General features: G+C 38.0%; 2 protein-coding genes across 2 annotated transcripts; one reads left to right on the top strand and one right to left on the bottom strand.

The window, feature by feature from the left end:
- Positions 1-1,198: 1,198 nt before the first annotated feature.
- Positions 1,199-1,561, bottom strand: LOC122668464 (protein FAR1-RELATED SEQUENCE 5-like). Its single transcript, XM_043865025.1, has one exon. The coding sequence runs from the start codon at positions 1,559-1,561 to the stop codon at positions 1,199-1,201; it is 363 nt and encodes a 120-aa protein (XP_043720960.1).
- A 10,127-nt stretch (positions 1,562-11,688) lies between these two features.
- On the top strand, positions 11,689-17,784 carry LOC122666787 (syntaxin-43-like). Its single transcript, XM_043862857.1, has 8 exons — positions 11,689-12,004; positions 15,419-15,695; positions 16,216-16,305; positions 16,572-16,649; positions 16,818-16,895; positions 16,985-17,050; positions 17,130-17,210; positions 17,313-17,784. Exons 1-8 carry the CDS (start codon positions 11,805-11,807, stop codon positions 17,418-17,420), a joined length of 978 nt encoding a protein of 325 aa, XP_043718792.1. The 5' UTR covers positions 11,689-11,804; the 3' UTR covers positions 17,421-17,784.
- The last annotated feature ends 403 nt before the right edge of the window (positions 17,785-18,187 follow it).

Genomic DNA, 18,187 nt, shown 5'->3' with positions numbered 1-18,187 from the left:
CCAATTCTTGAGACATCGACCATGGAGGTGCACTTTAGGTCTTTATAGAAAGAAGTCAATTTCCTCTCGCTTTTTAATTAAACCAATACCCTACTTTCCATATTAAAAAAGAAAAAGTCCCTACTCTACTCACTAGCAATGTTTTAAAAAGCAGAATCGGGTCTACCAAAAACAAAAACAAAAAAAAGCAGAATCGGGGATCGGAATCTGCCTGAATCGGTCAAATCCAAGCCCTTTTTATGTTAGAATCGGAAACACATCCCCCCTTGAATTTGAATCAGCCCAAAATCCAATAAATTGAGATTGACTCGAGTCTCAACTTCGCCTCCTCCATATACCAAGGATCAGAGCAAGGGTGTATGAATAGGTAGATTCAATTCTGATTCTTGACAACACGTGTGATTGGGGTGATCACCGATTACTATCCGAATCGACCGATTCATGATTCTTGAAACCATGCTCACAAGTCACAACTCACAAGTGGGGTGATGATATGTACTTTATTAACAAAGACCTAACAAGGACCACTAAAGAAAAGCTGGTGGAGTCCCTACTCCCCAGTACTATCAAATCACACGATCCACACACTAATTAGCTTACGTGTTGTCGTCGCCCATGTTCATGTTGGTCCGACCCCAATGAACCAACATTACATCCACATGCATGTGTTGATGCTCCACTCATACAAAGCAGATAGCAAAACCAAACAATCTAGATAGGGTGTGGGGATGCATTAAACTAATATCATATACATACACCTATATATGAATAAAAAATATAAATAGTTGGAGGTTGATGGTGGGTATAAATATTTTGACCGATATATATTAAAAGGGTGTACTCAATGCATGAGTCTCTCATCGCCACTACGAGGTCTTGAGATGATCATAATGTATGCAGCTATTCCCTTGTTTTTACACAAAGAATGTATGGATCCTACTCCTCTACTTCCATTTTACTTCTGTCACTTCACGTTGCGATACCTGGCCTGACAGCCATCCAACGGCTTAGATTAAAAAAATTCAAATATTTTTGAAAACCTCAAGACATCATGTTTGAACCATTTTAGATCAAAAAAACAAACCTATCCACCGGTCCAAACTCACCCAAACCAAACCCAAAAACAACCCAAACTAGGTTTCAAATCCTTTTGGAAACGAAAAATCCCCAAATAGCTGAACTTCTCCTGTTCGTCCGACTAACTCAGAGCATGGCGATCTAACGAACTCTTCTCCGCTCCACTCCCTTCATTCTCTTCTTCCGGAAACTCAAAGCAAGACCATCGCGCACATCTCAGTGATCTAACAAACTCTTCTCCGCTCCGCTCCGTTCTCCTCTTCTTCCGAAAACTCAGAGCAACACCGTCGGCCTTCAAAATCTCTTGCAAGGTCTTTTTCTTTTCAGCTACTCGGAAACCCTCTTTGTTACACACAAATTCCTGAGCAATAACAGCACGGTCATGCCTGGAGCGACCAAGTCTGCTCCACCGAATGACAAATCCAAAGGGATCAACATATGCAGAATAGAAGGCATTCACAACTGTTTCAGAATCAAACTCCATACCCACTCTTGGTTCATTTGGGTCCCCTTCACTTGCAACTAATTCCCTTCCTTACGTACTCTCAATGCTCTTACCAACCTCCTCAAACTGGTGAACCTCCCCTTCAACAGAACTTTCAATTATTTCGTTGTCTAGACCACTGGAACTTCCATATCTATGAGATTGATCATCTCCTTCCTACGACGTTATAGTTTATGCTGTTATCTTCCATACCCACAAAATATTTCTACAAATTAGATTAATCCATTGTTCCAGTTGAACTGTTGGTTTACTAAAAAGAATGATTATTCAGGGAGAATTTTAATAGCATCCCATTTCCGTATTTCAATATTCAAACCAGAATTTAACTCCGAAAGCCCCAAAATCTATAGAAATAAGTTCAAGAAACAATAATAAACATATAAACCAGATGCAATAACGAAAATTTTAAAAAAAATTCACCAAAAATAATTCTATTGTAGTCCGTGCTGTTTAATGGTGGAAGGATTTCGAATACAAATTTCAGTTCCATCTCCGTTTGCAAGAAAGAGGAAAAAAAACTATAATTCTTAAAAGGTGAAAAACATTATAGGATTTGTCTACGGTCCTTGGCCAATCCAGATTTGAGAAATTAAGACCGTCGATGGTTGGAAAGGGAAACAAAAGATTGATCAGAGAGCTTTGGTCATTCCGGCCGACGAGAGCTTCACTTGGGGAGGGAGGGCTCTTCCTTGAGGATGGGGTGAACCCAGGAGCTTTGGTCATTTCGGCCGACGGTACCACCGCCATGGGACTGCAGAGAAAGGTGCAGATGAGTGTGTTTTTTTTTTATTGGTTTGGTTGAGTTTGGACCGGTGGGTGGGTTTGTTTTTGGATCTAAAATGGTTCAAACATGATGACTTGAGGTTTTTAAAAAAATTGATTTTTTTAATCTCAGCCGTTGGATGGCCGTCAGGCCAGATGTCACGATGTGAAATGACAGAAGTAAGATGGAAGTACCATTTGCGGAAATAGAGGAGTCGGATCCGCAAATGTATACATATAAAAGAGTTCTTCAACAGGTTGGAGCCTGGAGGTGAACCCCAAACAAACCAGTTTCCTTCGATTAATCAATTAATTTCATACAGGAAAAAGGTTCCGCACACGTTAGGATTAATTTGTTTGATACGATCGATTCATACCGATAGCATATCAGAAGTGTATTGATTTTGCAAGTAATCGATGAGAATGGAGCATCTACACGTAAGGGTGTCAATTGGAATGGTTCCCGATATTTGGGATGGGACGATACCGGTACCAGTACCAAAAGTGCCAATCCCAGTACCGTCCCATTTAGTTAACAGAACCAAACCTAAAGTCCAGTCCCAATTATTAGCGGGACGGGACGGTACCTGTTCTTAAACGGTTTTAGGCACTGTAGAAAAAGGGAGAAGAAGTTTAATTATTTCTAACAAGGTGGATTTATTAGTGTTGTGGAATTTTGTCACTATCTTGAAATCTAAGTTGTCTACTGCTTTTTATAAAGCAACTTAAATTATGAAATCATAGTTTTACTATTTCAAACTCCCCTAAGATCACATGTAATAAGTTTCCCATTTTTTTTAATTATAGAGAAGTACGTCCTACAAAATGGAAGAATCCCATTGTGTTTTCTCTTTGATTTTCCTAAACAAAACTCTATTTATCATACATGTCACATGGTAGTATGGTACGAAGTACGAAGTGCAAAAAGTAAGAACCTGGTAGATGTAGTTGGTCGAGCAGGAGGGAGGAGGGAGTAGCACTATAGCAGGTTCTGTGAGGAGAGACTTCAAGCTACAATTGTTGACATGTTGTTCCTCTTCGTATTCAAAAGGCAATTAGTGAAACCCTAATGAGTCGTAAATCTTATACCTTTCTTATTTTTTATTTTTTTAAAGATCTTATATACTCTTTCTTTTTAAACGGTACTAGCAGTTTCGGTCCCATCCGGTACCTAATTGGTATTTCGGTACTGGTACCATTGGAAATCCCATCCCAGAACAGTCCCGTCCCATTAATCATTTGGTATCAAAATTAGATACCAGTACCGTCCCATTTACTAATGGGATGGTCCGATACCGGGTTTTAGCGGAACGATATTGAGACGGTTCCCGGTTCCGGTCCCAAATTGACACCCTTATCTACACGTACCAATAAGTAAATGTACATGTGAGAGCCGAGCCGAACTCGTAATCGATATCCAATCCGATACCATGCACTGAAACTAGGGGTGTCAATACCCAACTCGAACCGATGAAACCAGCTCGAACGAGCCCGGACCACACCGGACCGAACTCTTAATGGTTCGGGTTCGGTTTGTGGATCCAGAGAGGCAAACGGTTTGGTTTGATTTGGTTTGGGCTAGCCCGACGGTGCACCGGTAGCCCAAACCGTTAGGCCCGAACCCAAACCAAACCGACCTAACTCGATAAATAAGTAAATCAATAAATGCCTAATGCCCCATTGCCCCCTAAATGTGTTGTGATAGTTTTTCACTTTATCTCATATCTTTTGTTAGTGATTACCCAACCAATTGTATCCATATGCCATAGGACATAGGATACAAAGATACATTGTATGTGAAATATTTTATGTACTTAAAAGAGAAAGAGAAGAAAAATTAGCACTAACCGGACCTTACTAGTTATATAAAACCGGTACCAAACCGAATCCAAATCGATATCAACCCGTTATCATAAATCGAAATCGACACAAAATCAAACCGCACCAAAACCGAAATCATACCGAAACCGAATATTTCTTAATGGTTTCGTTTCGATTTCTATAAAAGTCACACCGAAATCGAAAAGCTCAAACCAAAACCGGCTCGAACCGGCCCATTGACACCCCTAACGGAAACCATGCCCTCCCTTTCACAAAGTATAGACAAATCGATAAACTCATGCAATGGCATTTTCGTAGTTTAACACAAGTACAAGTCCTCTTGGTTACCTACATGTATTATGTATTTATTTGAACAAGGTAAAGCCAAAATAGCAAACTCCAGTTTCCACTTCTGAGCTCTGCCTATTTTGTTACGCTACTAAAACTAAAAAAAAAATCGTTATCTCTTTGGGAGGAACGGTCGAAGACAAACGACACGTGCTTGAGAGCTTTGCCATTTCGCAAGTGCGCTCACGTCTTAATCCGATCTAATGTGTCCGGCAAAGCGTTGACGCGTGACGTTAATATTAACGGTATTTCGGTCTCTCTAGAGCATGGAGTTAAATATCCGTATCGGAACGGTAATCCGATAGGATTGATACGTATCAGTATCGGTCTGTACTCTGTAGTCTGTAACTCTGTACCAATACAAATGCTGATACCGATAATTAATAATCATGATCCATAGTCGAGTGAACGTGGCGTAAAATTATGCCACGTGTGATTCCTTTAATAATCGCTGGTGGGGCCCACGAAAGTGCGTGGATTGGATGATTCGTTGTCATGGAGCCATGGAGGGCCGGGACCAAAAGTGGACGATTTAAATGCATGAACTTAGAGGTCAACAGTGTCCATCTAAATGTTTACCGCACGCACCGGGCATGTGGAAAACTGCCCAATGAGGCCATGAAACGTGGCTAGGCTGTAGAAGGCATTGATAATGACAACTGACGGTTAAGATTACTGGCGATTGTGACACTGAACCGAATATTTTTTAATCACATTAAAATCAAGGGTAAGTAAGTGTAAGATCAGGTTCCGCGGCACAAGAGACTTAGGGTTTGAGATTTATTATCTTATGATTAATTAATTTTTCTAGTTCTCTATTAAAGAAAAGTGGGAGAATCCTGGTGCGTGGGGTGTGTGTAAGAAAAATCTTTAGGAGAATGTTTTCACCCATCAGCCTAGGGTTTACAAATCTCTATAGGATTTTAGTATATTTCCAAAATGTTTTTTTGGTGTCCCCTCTTGTTTGTGAATGAGAGATCCCATTCATCATGGGTGAAAGAAAACTTGGTCAAAATTTCTAAATCAGTATTTAGTTCTATTATGTAATAGCTCGGATGTTATTGAAATTTTGCGAGTAAGCTATATAAAATTTCAATTAAATAAAGTTTATCAAGTATTAAAATAGAGCTTTATATAAACTAGATATTGTGAGAGATGCATAATAGTGGCCAAAGTAGAGTAGATGTGCATCGAAATTATATGGAGATGCATATCCATACATCAGAGGCTATTTGATTGAAGGGAAAAAGATCTCTATTCGTACACAAGACCTTACAAAATGACACTTCACCTTTTGAAATGAAAAAAAAATTTCAGCCTCATTGATGCTTCTGCACTCACTCTCATTGGTCCCCACGCTAGAGCTTTATAAATAACACTTCACCTTTTGAAATGAAAAAAAAATTTCAGCCTCGTTGATGCTTCTGCACTCACTCTCATTGGTCCCCATGCTTGTACAACGGCCACACAACCTAGCCCTTGATTGAATTAAGCCCTTCCACATGGTACAAATAGGTGCTCTAGATTAGGTAAACTTCATAACGGCTAAAACAGGGTGGGTTTTACTTTGAAAAAAGAAGACTATGGATTACCTACGTTAAGTGAACTTCCTAAATGGAACCTAATCACAAGTGCCCCCATACTTCTAGAGGTGTAGGAATTTTGACCATTGAAAAACAATGTTTCGACTGGTAAGTACAAAATTTTAGTATTGAATTCATTACCCTCCTCCCGTGTAATATCATAACACCCCAAGTATATCTCTCATGTAATGACATAACATCCCATGCATGTCCTAGCATCCCCTAGTAGTCCCATGCACCCTCTCGTAGTCTTGGATTATTTAGTGGTTCATTTTGCCACTTTAACCATCTCAAATTAAGTTGAAACTTGATATGCAAATAGGGACCTTGGATTCAATCTATCCACAAAAGTTGAGACCATCAAAGTTACCTCATGGTAGATATTTTGATGTCAATTGCACTTTCGAAGGGCCCCATAAGTGGGTCTTCCATAACAAGATCAAAGATTTGAGAAAAGACATGTTTTCTTGAAAATTTTTATTTTCTATATTGATTTGTTTGCATCCTTATACAGTGATCTTGTAAAAAGAGAGAAATAATAAAGGGGCAAAAAGAATGTTGCTTGGTCGCGCACCTCTATGCCTAGACATAGGTTGGCAAAATGAGCACCCCATCCCCATGTTGGATGCTTGACACACGCTCCCATTGGTCCCCCCACTGGCACATGCTATGGGACCAAACAAAGTTCTCTCAAAAAAAAAAAAAAAAAAAACATAACATTTTCTAGACTTACAAGTATATACGGTATCTTGAGATTGGCACCAAGTTTTGCCACGTGAAGTGTGATGTGACAATTTCAACCTTATTAATTGTTGGCGAATGAAACCCAACACAATGGAGGATTGGGTCAACATCCTCTTGCATTCAAGATTTTTGAAAGGAGTAATTCCTCCATGTGATCTTAATTCTTCCTCACTCAAACAATCCAAGGAATGTGTGTATTTGGGATTCTTAATTTCATGTGATACTATACTTGAACTCCCTACAATGAAAAATATCTTTGTTTTCTACAAAGAGAAAAGAGGTAGCGTCCCATTGGGTATCGTACATAATCCAAATAACTTATAATATCTATTAATTTGATTAAAGATATATAATAGATAAGTTAATACTATTAACTCCTCAAAGTAGTAGAGTAGTTCCTCCACTAAACAATATCGCATAACTAACTATAGGACATGTAAATTTATTATTGTCAAACCACAGTCTATCGACAATGTTTGTATAGAGATTCTATGCCAATGATTGACCAAAATATTTAATAAAATAATAATAATATTAGTTTTCAAAACAATCTATAAACACTTTACAAAATCGTTATCGGATCATGATTTTCTATCCAATCTCACACACACATTCTCTCTTCTCAATATTCCCCAATAGGGTGGTGGATTTCATGTTGGGCATCTTTCTCATTCACAATCAAACACCATGAATCAAGTTCACCAATATATTGTCAGATGGAAAAATTAATCATTGGTGCGCCAAATCTATGATGTGTAACTACAATGACAAGGACCTTTCAGGTCAAGGGACCAATTGAATTCTACTAAAGAGAATCTCATTCCTCATCAACTGGCAATAACACATGTTGGGGAATTGTTTGTTTAGTGGTTTTTTGTGATAACCAATTATATTTTATGGTGTTTAATTATTTTGACATATTTATCCCTATCTAGTTTATGTGTAAGTATGCATGATGGTTTGTTGGCAATGACTCTTTGGTTAGTTAAGTTCTTGGTCATCCATAAAAGGCAACAAGTGATAATTCAATGGTGGTCATGTGTCTTGCGTAAGTTCTAACTTATTGGAAATGTTGCATTCAAACAACGAGTCAAGAGCATCAGTGGTTTGCTCATCAAGGACCATATTTGAAGACATATCTAAACTTAGGATATTTTATATGTAAATTTGTATACTTCTTAAAAAATCCTATGTAAGGTGATTCTCACACCATGGACACTTAAGACATACCTAAAAGACCTAAATTAATTTACATTGGTATTAGGGCCTTTTGGTAGACCGGCCTTGGGATTTAACATGACCTAATTTGAGTGGTTTTGACTTATAACATAAATCATATTGGAAATAAGTTTGTTAAAATCAGATTAAGTATCAAAATTAATGGGCATCCGGTCGCTTCGCCAGTTGGTCAGTTGGTGCCGGATCCAATATACCCAAGAGCTCTAAGGAGAAACTAGTCGCTTCACCGGCTTGCCGGTAGCAACCTGTTGTAAACCTTCAGAGAGAATACTCTTGTACCCACAACAGTCAAAGGTCATCCGGTTCCCTGGGCAGTCCTTCGGTGTTGATCTGGTTACTGTTCAAATGGTTATAAAACAACTCTATACAATAACGATCACTGACATTTGGCTCATTGGTTGGTGTAACGTACCGACTATCCGGCTAGACAATTATTTCCCCATTGAGTTGGCCTTGACATGAAATTTTGAGCCCCATTAAAACCTTATCTAAAGACAATTTTAGGGCCATTTTACAAGACACTTAGTGCTATCAATTGAACATCCTTAAGTCTTCTTTGTGCCCATCTTGTGAGAATCATAATTGTCCTATTCATTTGTATACCTACCTACTAGAGGTTTAAATTTGAGTTTCATTTTGCATTACTTGGCTATTGAGCCTTTGTATTTCTTCTCATTGTTGTTGAGAGAGTTGTTTGGGTTGTTAATGGCGAGCCTTGTGAAACCACTTGGCTTTTGGGTGTGCCTTAATCACTTGGGTTAGGATTGAGCTCGGTAAAAGCATTATAAGAGTGTTTGGAGATAAATAGCCAAATGTGATCTTAGGAGGGGATGTAGGCAGGTCGTTGAACCATTGTAAATATTGTGTATCAATTGTCTCTCCATCTCTTACAATATTCATTTGCACACCATCTTTGTTACAAACTCCTCTCCTTGGGTCAATTGTGTTAGGCTAATGAGTGCTCAATCTTGTAATATTTTTTGATAACCCAATTCACCCACTTGTGTTGCCATGATCCAACAACAGGTGCAAGACTCTCGTCTGATCCAATTCAATGTACATATTGTATCTAGGCTCACATTTGTATCTTAGAATCGTCATTCCTAATAATACATAGTCTCCCGATCATATGAACAAGATGTCCAGTCCTATCACTAATAGAGAACGATTTAAAGTGAATACCTAGGACAACCATAACCTGTCAATATTCATGCACGATAAATAAATTTAAATATTAAATGAAAATTCAGATTTGATAGACACAATTCCAATAATCTCCCCCTTATACATCAAATCCAATTTTCCATGTACTTTACACTCATGTTCTCAACATGTTTCTCAAACACAATAGGTGACAAACCCTTTGCCATATGGGTCAAACAAATTCTCTACAGTGTCAACCATTGGGATGGTTATATCATGTAGCAGAATAATCTATCTAATAAGATGGTACTTTCACTTCATATACTTGTTCCTCTATAATGCTCTGGGCTCCTTAGCTTGTGAAATTGCTCCCCTCTTATCACAATGTAACAATATGGGGTGTATGACTAGTTCAGGAACAACTCCCAGACCAGTCAAGAATTTCTTCAATTAAACTACTTCTTTGGTTGCTTCTCTAGCTACTAAGTACTCAGTCATTGTTGTGGAGTCAGTTGTTGACTTCTGTTTGATAGTCTTCCAAATTATTGCCTTGCCACTCAACATAAAGACCATTCCAATCATGGATTTTTTTTGTCATCTTTATCAGTTGGTAAGTTTGAGTTTATGTAAACACATGGGTCATCTATGTTTTGCTTAAACACAAATGATTTGACAAGTTGGTCAAAATGAAATTTTCAACTTCTGGAAACTTGCTTGAAACCATAAATGGATCTCAATAACTTGTAAACTTTAGTTTCTTCTCCATAAATGGATCTCAATAACTTACAGACTTTGATTTCTTAAATACTCTGATTGATGCATGTAGATATCTTAATAAAGATATCCATTGAGGAAGATAGTTTACAAATCCACCAAATCTTGTAATCATAGTGTCTGGTGAACAATAGTAAAATTCGAATGGATATGATCATCTCTAGTGGTGAAAAGATCTCATTGCAATTCACCCCTTCCTCATGGGTGTAATCTTTAGCAATTAGTCTCGATTTGAACCTTTCCACATTTCCATCAACACCTATGTTTCACTTGTAGATCTACTTACATCCAATGAGTTTGTTGCCAAGGGTCTAGATGTGGTTGGAATGCATGAAGTCCATCTTAGAGCGTATAGCTTCCAACCATTTAACTATGTCCACATCACTCAAAGCCTTTGAGTACGTGTGGATTCGATTTTGAATAATCAGACACCATTTGGAACTCTTTCAGTTTGCCTTCATCATCTGTAAGGAGGGTAAGTCATGTAGGAGATTTGATAGTCCCCCCACTACGTCGAAGCTCTAGAGGGTGCTCTGCAATAGTAGGAGTATCAATTGGATGTTCTACTAGGACAATTATCAATTGGTCATTAGATACTTCTTCTATGACCACTGAATCACATCTTTTAGTGACAAGATCTTCCACGAGGAAAGTCACATTTTTACTAACAGTCACTTTTCTCTATAGGGTCGTAAAAACAATATCCTATAGTATCTTTAGGGTACCCCAAGAAATAACATATTTCCATTTGTGATTCCAACTTATTGCGGACATGTGCATTATAGCCGCAAACCTTAACATGTCGTAGGCTGGGTTTTGTCCATACCACAATTCATAAGGGGTTTTGGTATAAACTTGATCGTGACATGGTTCAAGATATAGATAGCAATTTCTAGGACGAATCCCCAGAAAGAAAAAGCTAACTTGTAATAACCAACCATTGACCGAACCATATTCAATAAGGTTATTTTTTTTGAGACACTGTTCTTGGGGTCATTAATTGTGAGACGATCCCAACTTGTTTCAGGTACTCCATGGACTCATTTGAAAAATATTCTCCTCCACAATCCAATCTAATAAATTTGATACATTTACTCAAATGGTTCTCTACCTCGGTCGGAATTCTTTTAACTTTTCAAAGGTTTTCAACTTCCGATACATCAGATAAGTATATGTGATGCTAATGGGACTACATACATATGAATTTATCAACTCAAAATAACAAAGTACTCAAAACCATATTTAGTCTGATGCTAATGGGACTACATATATATGAATGTATCAACTCCAATAAATCATCGACTCTCTTATCCTTATTGGAGGATTTTTTGGTCATTTTTCCTTCTAGGAAGAATTCTCAAGTCTCATATGGTTTTCCCTTAATTAACCTATTAATCCTATCCACTCAAATATTTCATAACCTAAGGTGCCAGAGATAAGTGGAGTTAATTCCAGATCAACATTCCCAAAAGTTCTGGCTGGGCTGGGCTGGGCTGGACATTAGAACTGATGGGCTTTCTCGAGCCTTTCCCTTGGTTACCCGACGTGGGCCACAGATGATTCGCAGGCCGTCATGCCCACTCCAGACTCAAATTCTCAACTCCTAAGCTTTGCGTCGGACTCTCATGGTGGGTGGTTTTCTACTTTTCTTCCTCTGTTCATTGTCAGTGGTGTTCAACTGTTAATGGTTGAACCGGGTTTTGAACTTTTGGTTCCAACTTTCAACGCCTCCTCTCTCCATTTCTGCAACCGGGTTTTGAACTTTTGAATCCACTTCGTCGCTTTTCAATTTCGATTTGGGTTTCGTGATGGCGACGAGGAATCGAACTCCTCTGTACAGAAAGTACAGAGATTCTCTGAGGAGCGTTAGATCGCCGATCTCTTCTCATTCGCCTTCTTCTTCTTCTCAAACGTCGTCTGGTCCCGTAATCGAATTGGTGAACACTTCGCTTCTGCATCCGAATCGGTCTTATACACCACTCAGTACCGAAGATCCAGGCAGTTCCAGGTACGACTTGGTATCTCTTTCTGAGTTGTAGGAACCCTAATCTTGGGTTTTCTTTTTATCTCATAAATTTATTTGCCGAATTGTGAGATCGGAATGCAGTTTACACATTTGCTATGGTTCTGGGTTTATGAGTTTTCTGAGCTATGATTGTTACAATTGGAAGATGAACTATGGATAAATTATTCTTAAAATTCCCTTTGGAATTGCTATTGTGCAACATCGACCGTCAAAATGTAAAATATATATGTATGTAATCACGAGGCGATGATGCTGATTCTTATACCTCCAATTTTTTAGGAAGCAACCGATGGAAAGAAGAGAAAAAAGAAATTTGGAAGTGATATTCTATTTGGTGGTATAACGTTGTTAATATCATTTGGCCAGATCTTTAGGTTGGATGGACAGTCATGTGAATGAAAATGTCACATTTTCTTTTTTATGATTTGTGATAGTCTTAGAGATATGCATGAAATTACGTTTGTGAAAGTCAGGTAGAATCAAGGGTGAATTGAAAGAACCTTTGACTGCAGCTTTGAATGAATCTTTACTGCTCTTGCATTGTCATTTTTGAGCTCATTCAAGTGATTCTGCTGTCTATCATTTATGAAATCTACTTGCTTCTACATGAACTGCTCAATCATAAGATCTCAAATTAGTCATTTTAGCCTTTTAGGAATGACATTTTGCCGAATTTGGATTGAAACCCAAAAGAAGAAGAAGAAGAAGAAGAAGAAGAAGAAGAAGATTGAATTTGAATTTTCTGGGGATTCAATTGGTTTTAACAAAAAAAAAAAAAAAGACGCTTGGTGTTGAGGAAACTGATCAGAACTCTTTGGTTGTAATCCTTTCAAATATCTAGATGTTGGATGGCTTTGGTAAAAATGAAGAAATTAATTTCGAATTGAGCAGTAGCTCTTAAGAGGTGGGTTTTCTCGCGCCTTTCCCCTGTTCTATTTTACATTTAGTGATTACAAACTGATAAGACCTGTGGTTCTTAAATATTGGTGTATGATATGGAAGGTTATCACGAGCGGAGCCACCGGGCACCGAGATGGAGTTTTTGAATTTGCTAGGGATTTGGTGTGGTAGCAGTAGTGACAATTAACCGCCTTGTTCATGTGATGCAATACTGCAGCAACTATCCTCAAACCAATGAGAGGCACAGGCTATTCATTTGGAACCAAAAATCTTTTTCTTAGGGAGAGAGGGTCAGAATGGGACATGGGGACTTGCAATTTTCAGATCCCTGGAGAAGGCTATCAAATCTCCTGGTGTACGTTTAGTGCAAGATGGGATCAACATTTCCCAACATTCTTAAGGCGATGATGTTAAGGATGGAAACATTCTCTTTTAGTACTCCATATGGTATGGGAAGCATTGTAGGTAATTATGACAGTTAGATTACCACTGGATGAGCAGTGTTGGAATTTATGATGGACCTACCATTGTCTGTATTGTGATTGTCAAGTAACTTCTCAATAGTAATGCCACGTTAGCTGCCTTTGGATCTTTCGAGATATGTGACTTTGGAGGTTTTTGTCTTTCATTGCACAGTGATCTAGATGACAAGGACTACCTTTTAGTAGAGATTGAATCATAGAGTTGGGATTTCCTGAGATGAGGAGGCATTGGCTATAGGAAAAGACCACATACATGGACTGGAAAAAGTATCTTGATGGTCAGGTTCATTAATATAGTAGGATTGAGGGTATTTTAGTCTCCCTTAATCTTAGAAATCTAATACAAATGAACGCTGACCAAACTGCAATTCACAAATGATTTATGATTGAGCAAAACTCTGATCTACCTAGGCAGATAGATGACTTAATTCCCAAATCTTTCATCACCCATCTTTCACGAGATACTGGCCATGGCATGGGCGACAGGAAAAGACCACATACATAGGCTGGAAAAAGTATCTTGATGGTCAGGTTCATTAATATTTGGGTATTTTAATCTCCCTTAATCCCAAAGTATTTAGAAATCTTTCATCACCCATCTTTGATGAGATACTGGCCATGGCATGGGCTACCTTGTTTTGTGCCTGCTTCCGGTGCCTGAAAAAGCAAGCAATGAACTAAATGAAGAGCGACACAATCTGTAGATATGGATGGAATTTCACAATACTCAAGTCAACTCAACTCAACTCAGCCTTATCCCAACTAAATGGAGGGAAGAGAAGTAATTATCTTTTTATCCTTTCACATGTGATGTCACCATCTTCTCAATCAATCAGACAGGCCTCCCTTCTTCTTTTTGGGAAGGGGGGGTATTAGTACATGAATCTCCTTTTTCCATTGCCTGCAATGAGAACTGTAGTTCTCTCTTTTTATGCAATGTCAAGTGATGTCACCATCTTCTCAATCAATCAGATAGTCCTTGATTGGTACTATCCATTTATAATTCTTTCAATTCTATCCTTTATGCTCTTGTACTCGTCTGTCTCAATCTATGCATCTCAACTACAAGTATTTTATGTGGTACTGTTTCTTGGTTGCCTTGTACTCTGCTCCATCAAACATGGTTGTCATAGCTTGCCAACATTTGGGTTGACTCCTAGTTCCCTCTCACAAGTCATAACCCTGTTCCCAAGCATTGGGAGTCAACTTATGAGGAGGACTAACTGCTCATGATTTCTGAGTCAAATGCTCAACTCATTGCTTAAGTTCAGTCTCATTTGATTCTCAGCTGAGTCATTTTCCTTCACTGAGCCTTAAAATTATCATTTAGAACAAGAAAACAGTTTTTATTTCCCTATTCTAACATGAAGTTGGGTTTTACTTCAATACCCTAAACTCGTCTTTGATTCTCTAAATCAGTTATGAGTGTTACTTAAATGTCTCAGTTTGGGAGGCAAATAAAGGTTTTGGTTATAGATTTGGACTACTAGCTAGTATTGTGGCTCAATTTCAGAACAGGGGAGTATCTCATGTATGGGGTTAGCCCTGTTTAATCTCAGACAATCTTGATTGGACCCTGGTTGTCTAAAGTAAGCCATCATTTACTATTATATGTATCATTGCTTATTCTATTTTATGTATTAAACTTGGCTTATTATTTTTTTTGTGTAATAATAAATTATTGAACACGACATGATTTTTGAGGCTCTCAGTTAATGCTGACTTTCTGGATTCAAACTTACATATTTGAGGTTTTATAATAGAAAAAATACTATAATTGGGTTTCGATATAGAAACCTGTTAAATTGAAAAAGATGGCATTAAATTGATTAGTCTAGATTCATTGACCTTTTTTTTCAGACATTAATTTTTTTAAATTGTTACAGATATTTTTAATATTATTGGTCTTCTTGGAATTTTTTTCTGACTCTCTATTTGTAACTTCTCATACATGCCATTGCTAATTTTTAAACTGCCAGAACCCTAAAAATCATAAACTGTTTGCCCACTACAGTGGGGGCGCACTGACAATAGGTCTACCTCCAGCTTGGGTGGATGTTTCTGAAGAAATAGCTGCAAATATGCAACGTGCACGAGCAAAAATGTCAGAATTAGTCAAGGCTCATACAAAGGCTTTAATGCCATCTTTTGGAGATGGAAAAGAAGATCAACGCATGATTGAGGCTCTTACCCAAGAGATCACTCATCTGCTGAAGAAGTCCGAAAAGAGTTTACAGAAGTTTTCTGCAAGTGGGCCTTCTGAGGATTCGAATGTTAGAAAAAACGTACAGGTATAGTAAAAATAGAATTTACGTTTCTGCAATGCAAACTTTGGCCTTGTACTGTATGCCTGTTCTTTTGATGAGTTTCAGAGCCTATTCATTTTAGTGATAACAGACTTTTTGCTTGTTTCCATTGAGATCACAACCTGAGGAAAGAACCGAATGTGTGCTTTAAGTTTTGATGTTCATGGGTTTCATTGCTGTGAAAGGGGTTTTTATGATCACACACCCCCCCCCCCCAAAAAAAAAAAAAAAAAAGAAGGGAGAGAGAAACTCCAAAAGGGAAGGAAAGGAAAAAGGAAAAAAAATGAACATCTTCTACTGAATCATTGGTTCCATGAGTTTTTTTCTTCTCCTTTTTGTTGGGGGGGGGGATGTCCTTTCCTTTTACTGTTGCTGTACCAGAAGTAGTTGGCGTGACTCCATATGAAGTTTGCCATTGGGTTTATTGATATACAAAGCCAAGCATTTGCATCATTTTCTTGGTGGCTTTTGTAATTGTGATTACACTTCGATGTTTGCCCTGCAGCGTTCTCTTGCTACAGGCCTTCAGAATCTTTCAATGGAGTTCCGAAAGAAGCAATCAACTTATTTGAAGCGTCTTCGGCAGCAAAAGGAGGTGCGATTGGTTCTTCTTTATATTTCTTAATTAATTGATAAAATCTGTTGCCAGAGAGGAATGATTGGGAAAGAAATGGCCTTTTAAGGTAGATAAAGCTATGTTATTCTGAGATTTGGTTCACCACCAGAAGCTGCCCACTATCTATGTCGTGGTTTCATTCTTGTAAAACTAGAGTATTTGTGGTTTTTTAAGATATTAAAAATTTTAATAGCTCAGGTTTTATTGCACTTCTGGAATTTATTAATTATTAATTTGTGGTGTAGGGACAAGATGGGTTTGACTTGGAGATGAATTTAAATGGAATTAAATCTAAAGTAGAAGATGATGACTTTGATGATATGGTATGTTTTCTTTCTAATGCATAATTTAAGGGGTTTTCTCTTTCGAATGCAAATTGTTGGCTTCTTAAAATAGTGGCCTGAATTTTGATTCAGGTATGAAATGTCACACAATCATTGAGAGTGAAATAGAGTCTGAATTCGATCTGACTGGATGCTTTCTGTTAAAAGGGTTTTAATGAGCACCAAATGGCCAAGATAAAGAAAAGTGAGGCATTTACAGCAGAAAGGGAGAGAGAGATTTCCCAGGTAAATGAGAACGGTGAACTAGGTTTCATGTTGCTTGATCGTAGACAAAATATTTTCTCATCTTTTAACCTATTTGAATTACTTTTCAGGTTGTGGAATCAGTGAATGAGCTTGCTCAAATAATGAAGGATCTTTCAGTCCTTGTGATAGACCAGGTTACAAGCTGTCTCTTCGAGTTTCACATTGTTTCTTTAGTTGTCTCAGTTGGCTAACTGAAATTATTTCATCAAGCAGGGGACCATCGTTGATCGAATAGACTACAATATTCAGAATGTTGCATCCACAGTAGAGCAGGGTTTTAAACAGCTAGAGAAGGTGTTCTTTCTCATTCTTTTTTTTTTTTTTTTTTAAAACATGATGCAGAGTTATTTGCTACTTATGAATGTGCTGATGTTGGTGGGCCGTCTTCACCTGCAGGCAGAGAGAAGTCAGAGAAAAGGAGGAATGGTGACATGTGTTATGGTACTTGTGCTTATGTGCTTCATCATGCTGGTCCTCCTGATCCTCAAGGAGATATTATTTTGATCCCTGCATCTGCTAGTCTCCATTCGAAAATTCTTTTTGTTAACAGTCTCTTGCCTTCTGCTTACACGCTTGAAGATTCAGATGCGGTGCATGCCATTTGGGGGGGTTGCATGGCCCCTGTTGATACGTGAGAGCTTGTATGAAACCAGTGTCTTTGGGAGAAACTGTGAAGGTGATGGCTGCCCTGGGTACATGTATGAAGGTGTATTCTATTGTATTTCGAAATTGGCAACGGCATTATAGTGAAAGATGAAGAATCAATTTTGAAATACCTCAGGGGTTTTGGAGGTTGATTCCCTGTAACCCTTATACTGTCAAGAGTTTGAGATTCTCCTTGCTTGTACCAATTCTTTTATGGATATTCATTCTTATAGGAAATAAAAAAAATCTATACCATGTTTGTTATGATCATAGGTAGATGGGTTATTGTGTTGGGTTAGTCTGTTAGGGGTAGATGGATAAGTTGTGTTGGATTAGTCTGTTAGGGATAGACGTGTAATTTTATTAGATAGGGCTTCATATAGTGTAAGGGATCGATTGTAAAGGGCATCAAAGAATTAATCCAATCTCCTTCGTCTATCTTTCAGAATGGCAAAACTAAATTTGACATGTGGCTTTCATATATATTCAGGAGCGAGAATGACCAAATCTTACCTCCAAGTGAAAGAAATCACAATTGTGAAACATGTTGAAGACCTTTATCTGTAACAAATCATAACAGGATATCTTAATTGCAGTATAGCCTAGTTGCAATTAAAAGATCACAA

Source organism: Telopea speciosissima, chromosome 7 (genome assembly GCF_018873765.1).
Source record: "Telopea speciosissima isolate NSW1024214 ecotype Mountain lineage chromosome 7, Tspe_v1, whole genome shotgun sequence".
Classification (NCBI taxonomy): domain Eukaryota; kingdom Viridiplantae; phylum Streptophyta; class Magnoliopsida; order Proteales; family Proteaceae; genus Telopea; species Telopea speciosissima.
Note: the sequence above shows the minus strand (reverse complement) of the source record. Positions and strands in the feature narration are given on the sequence as shown.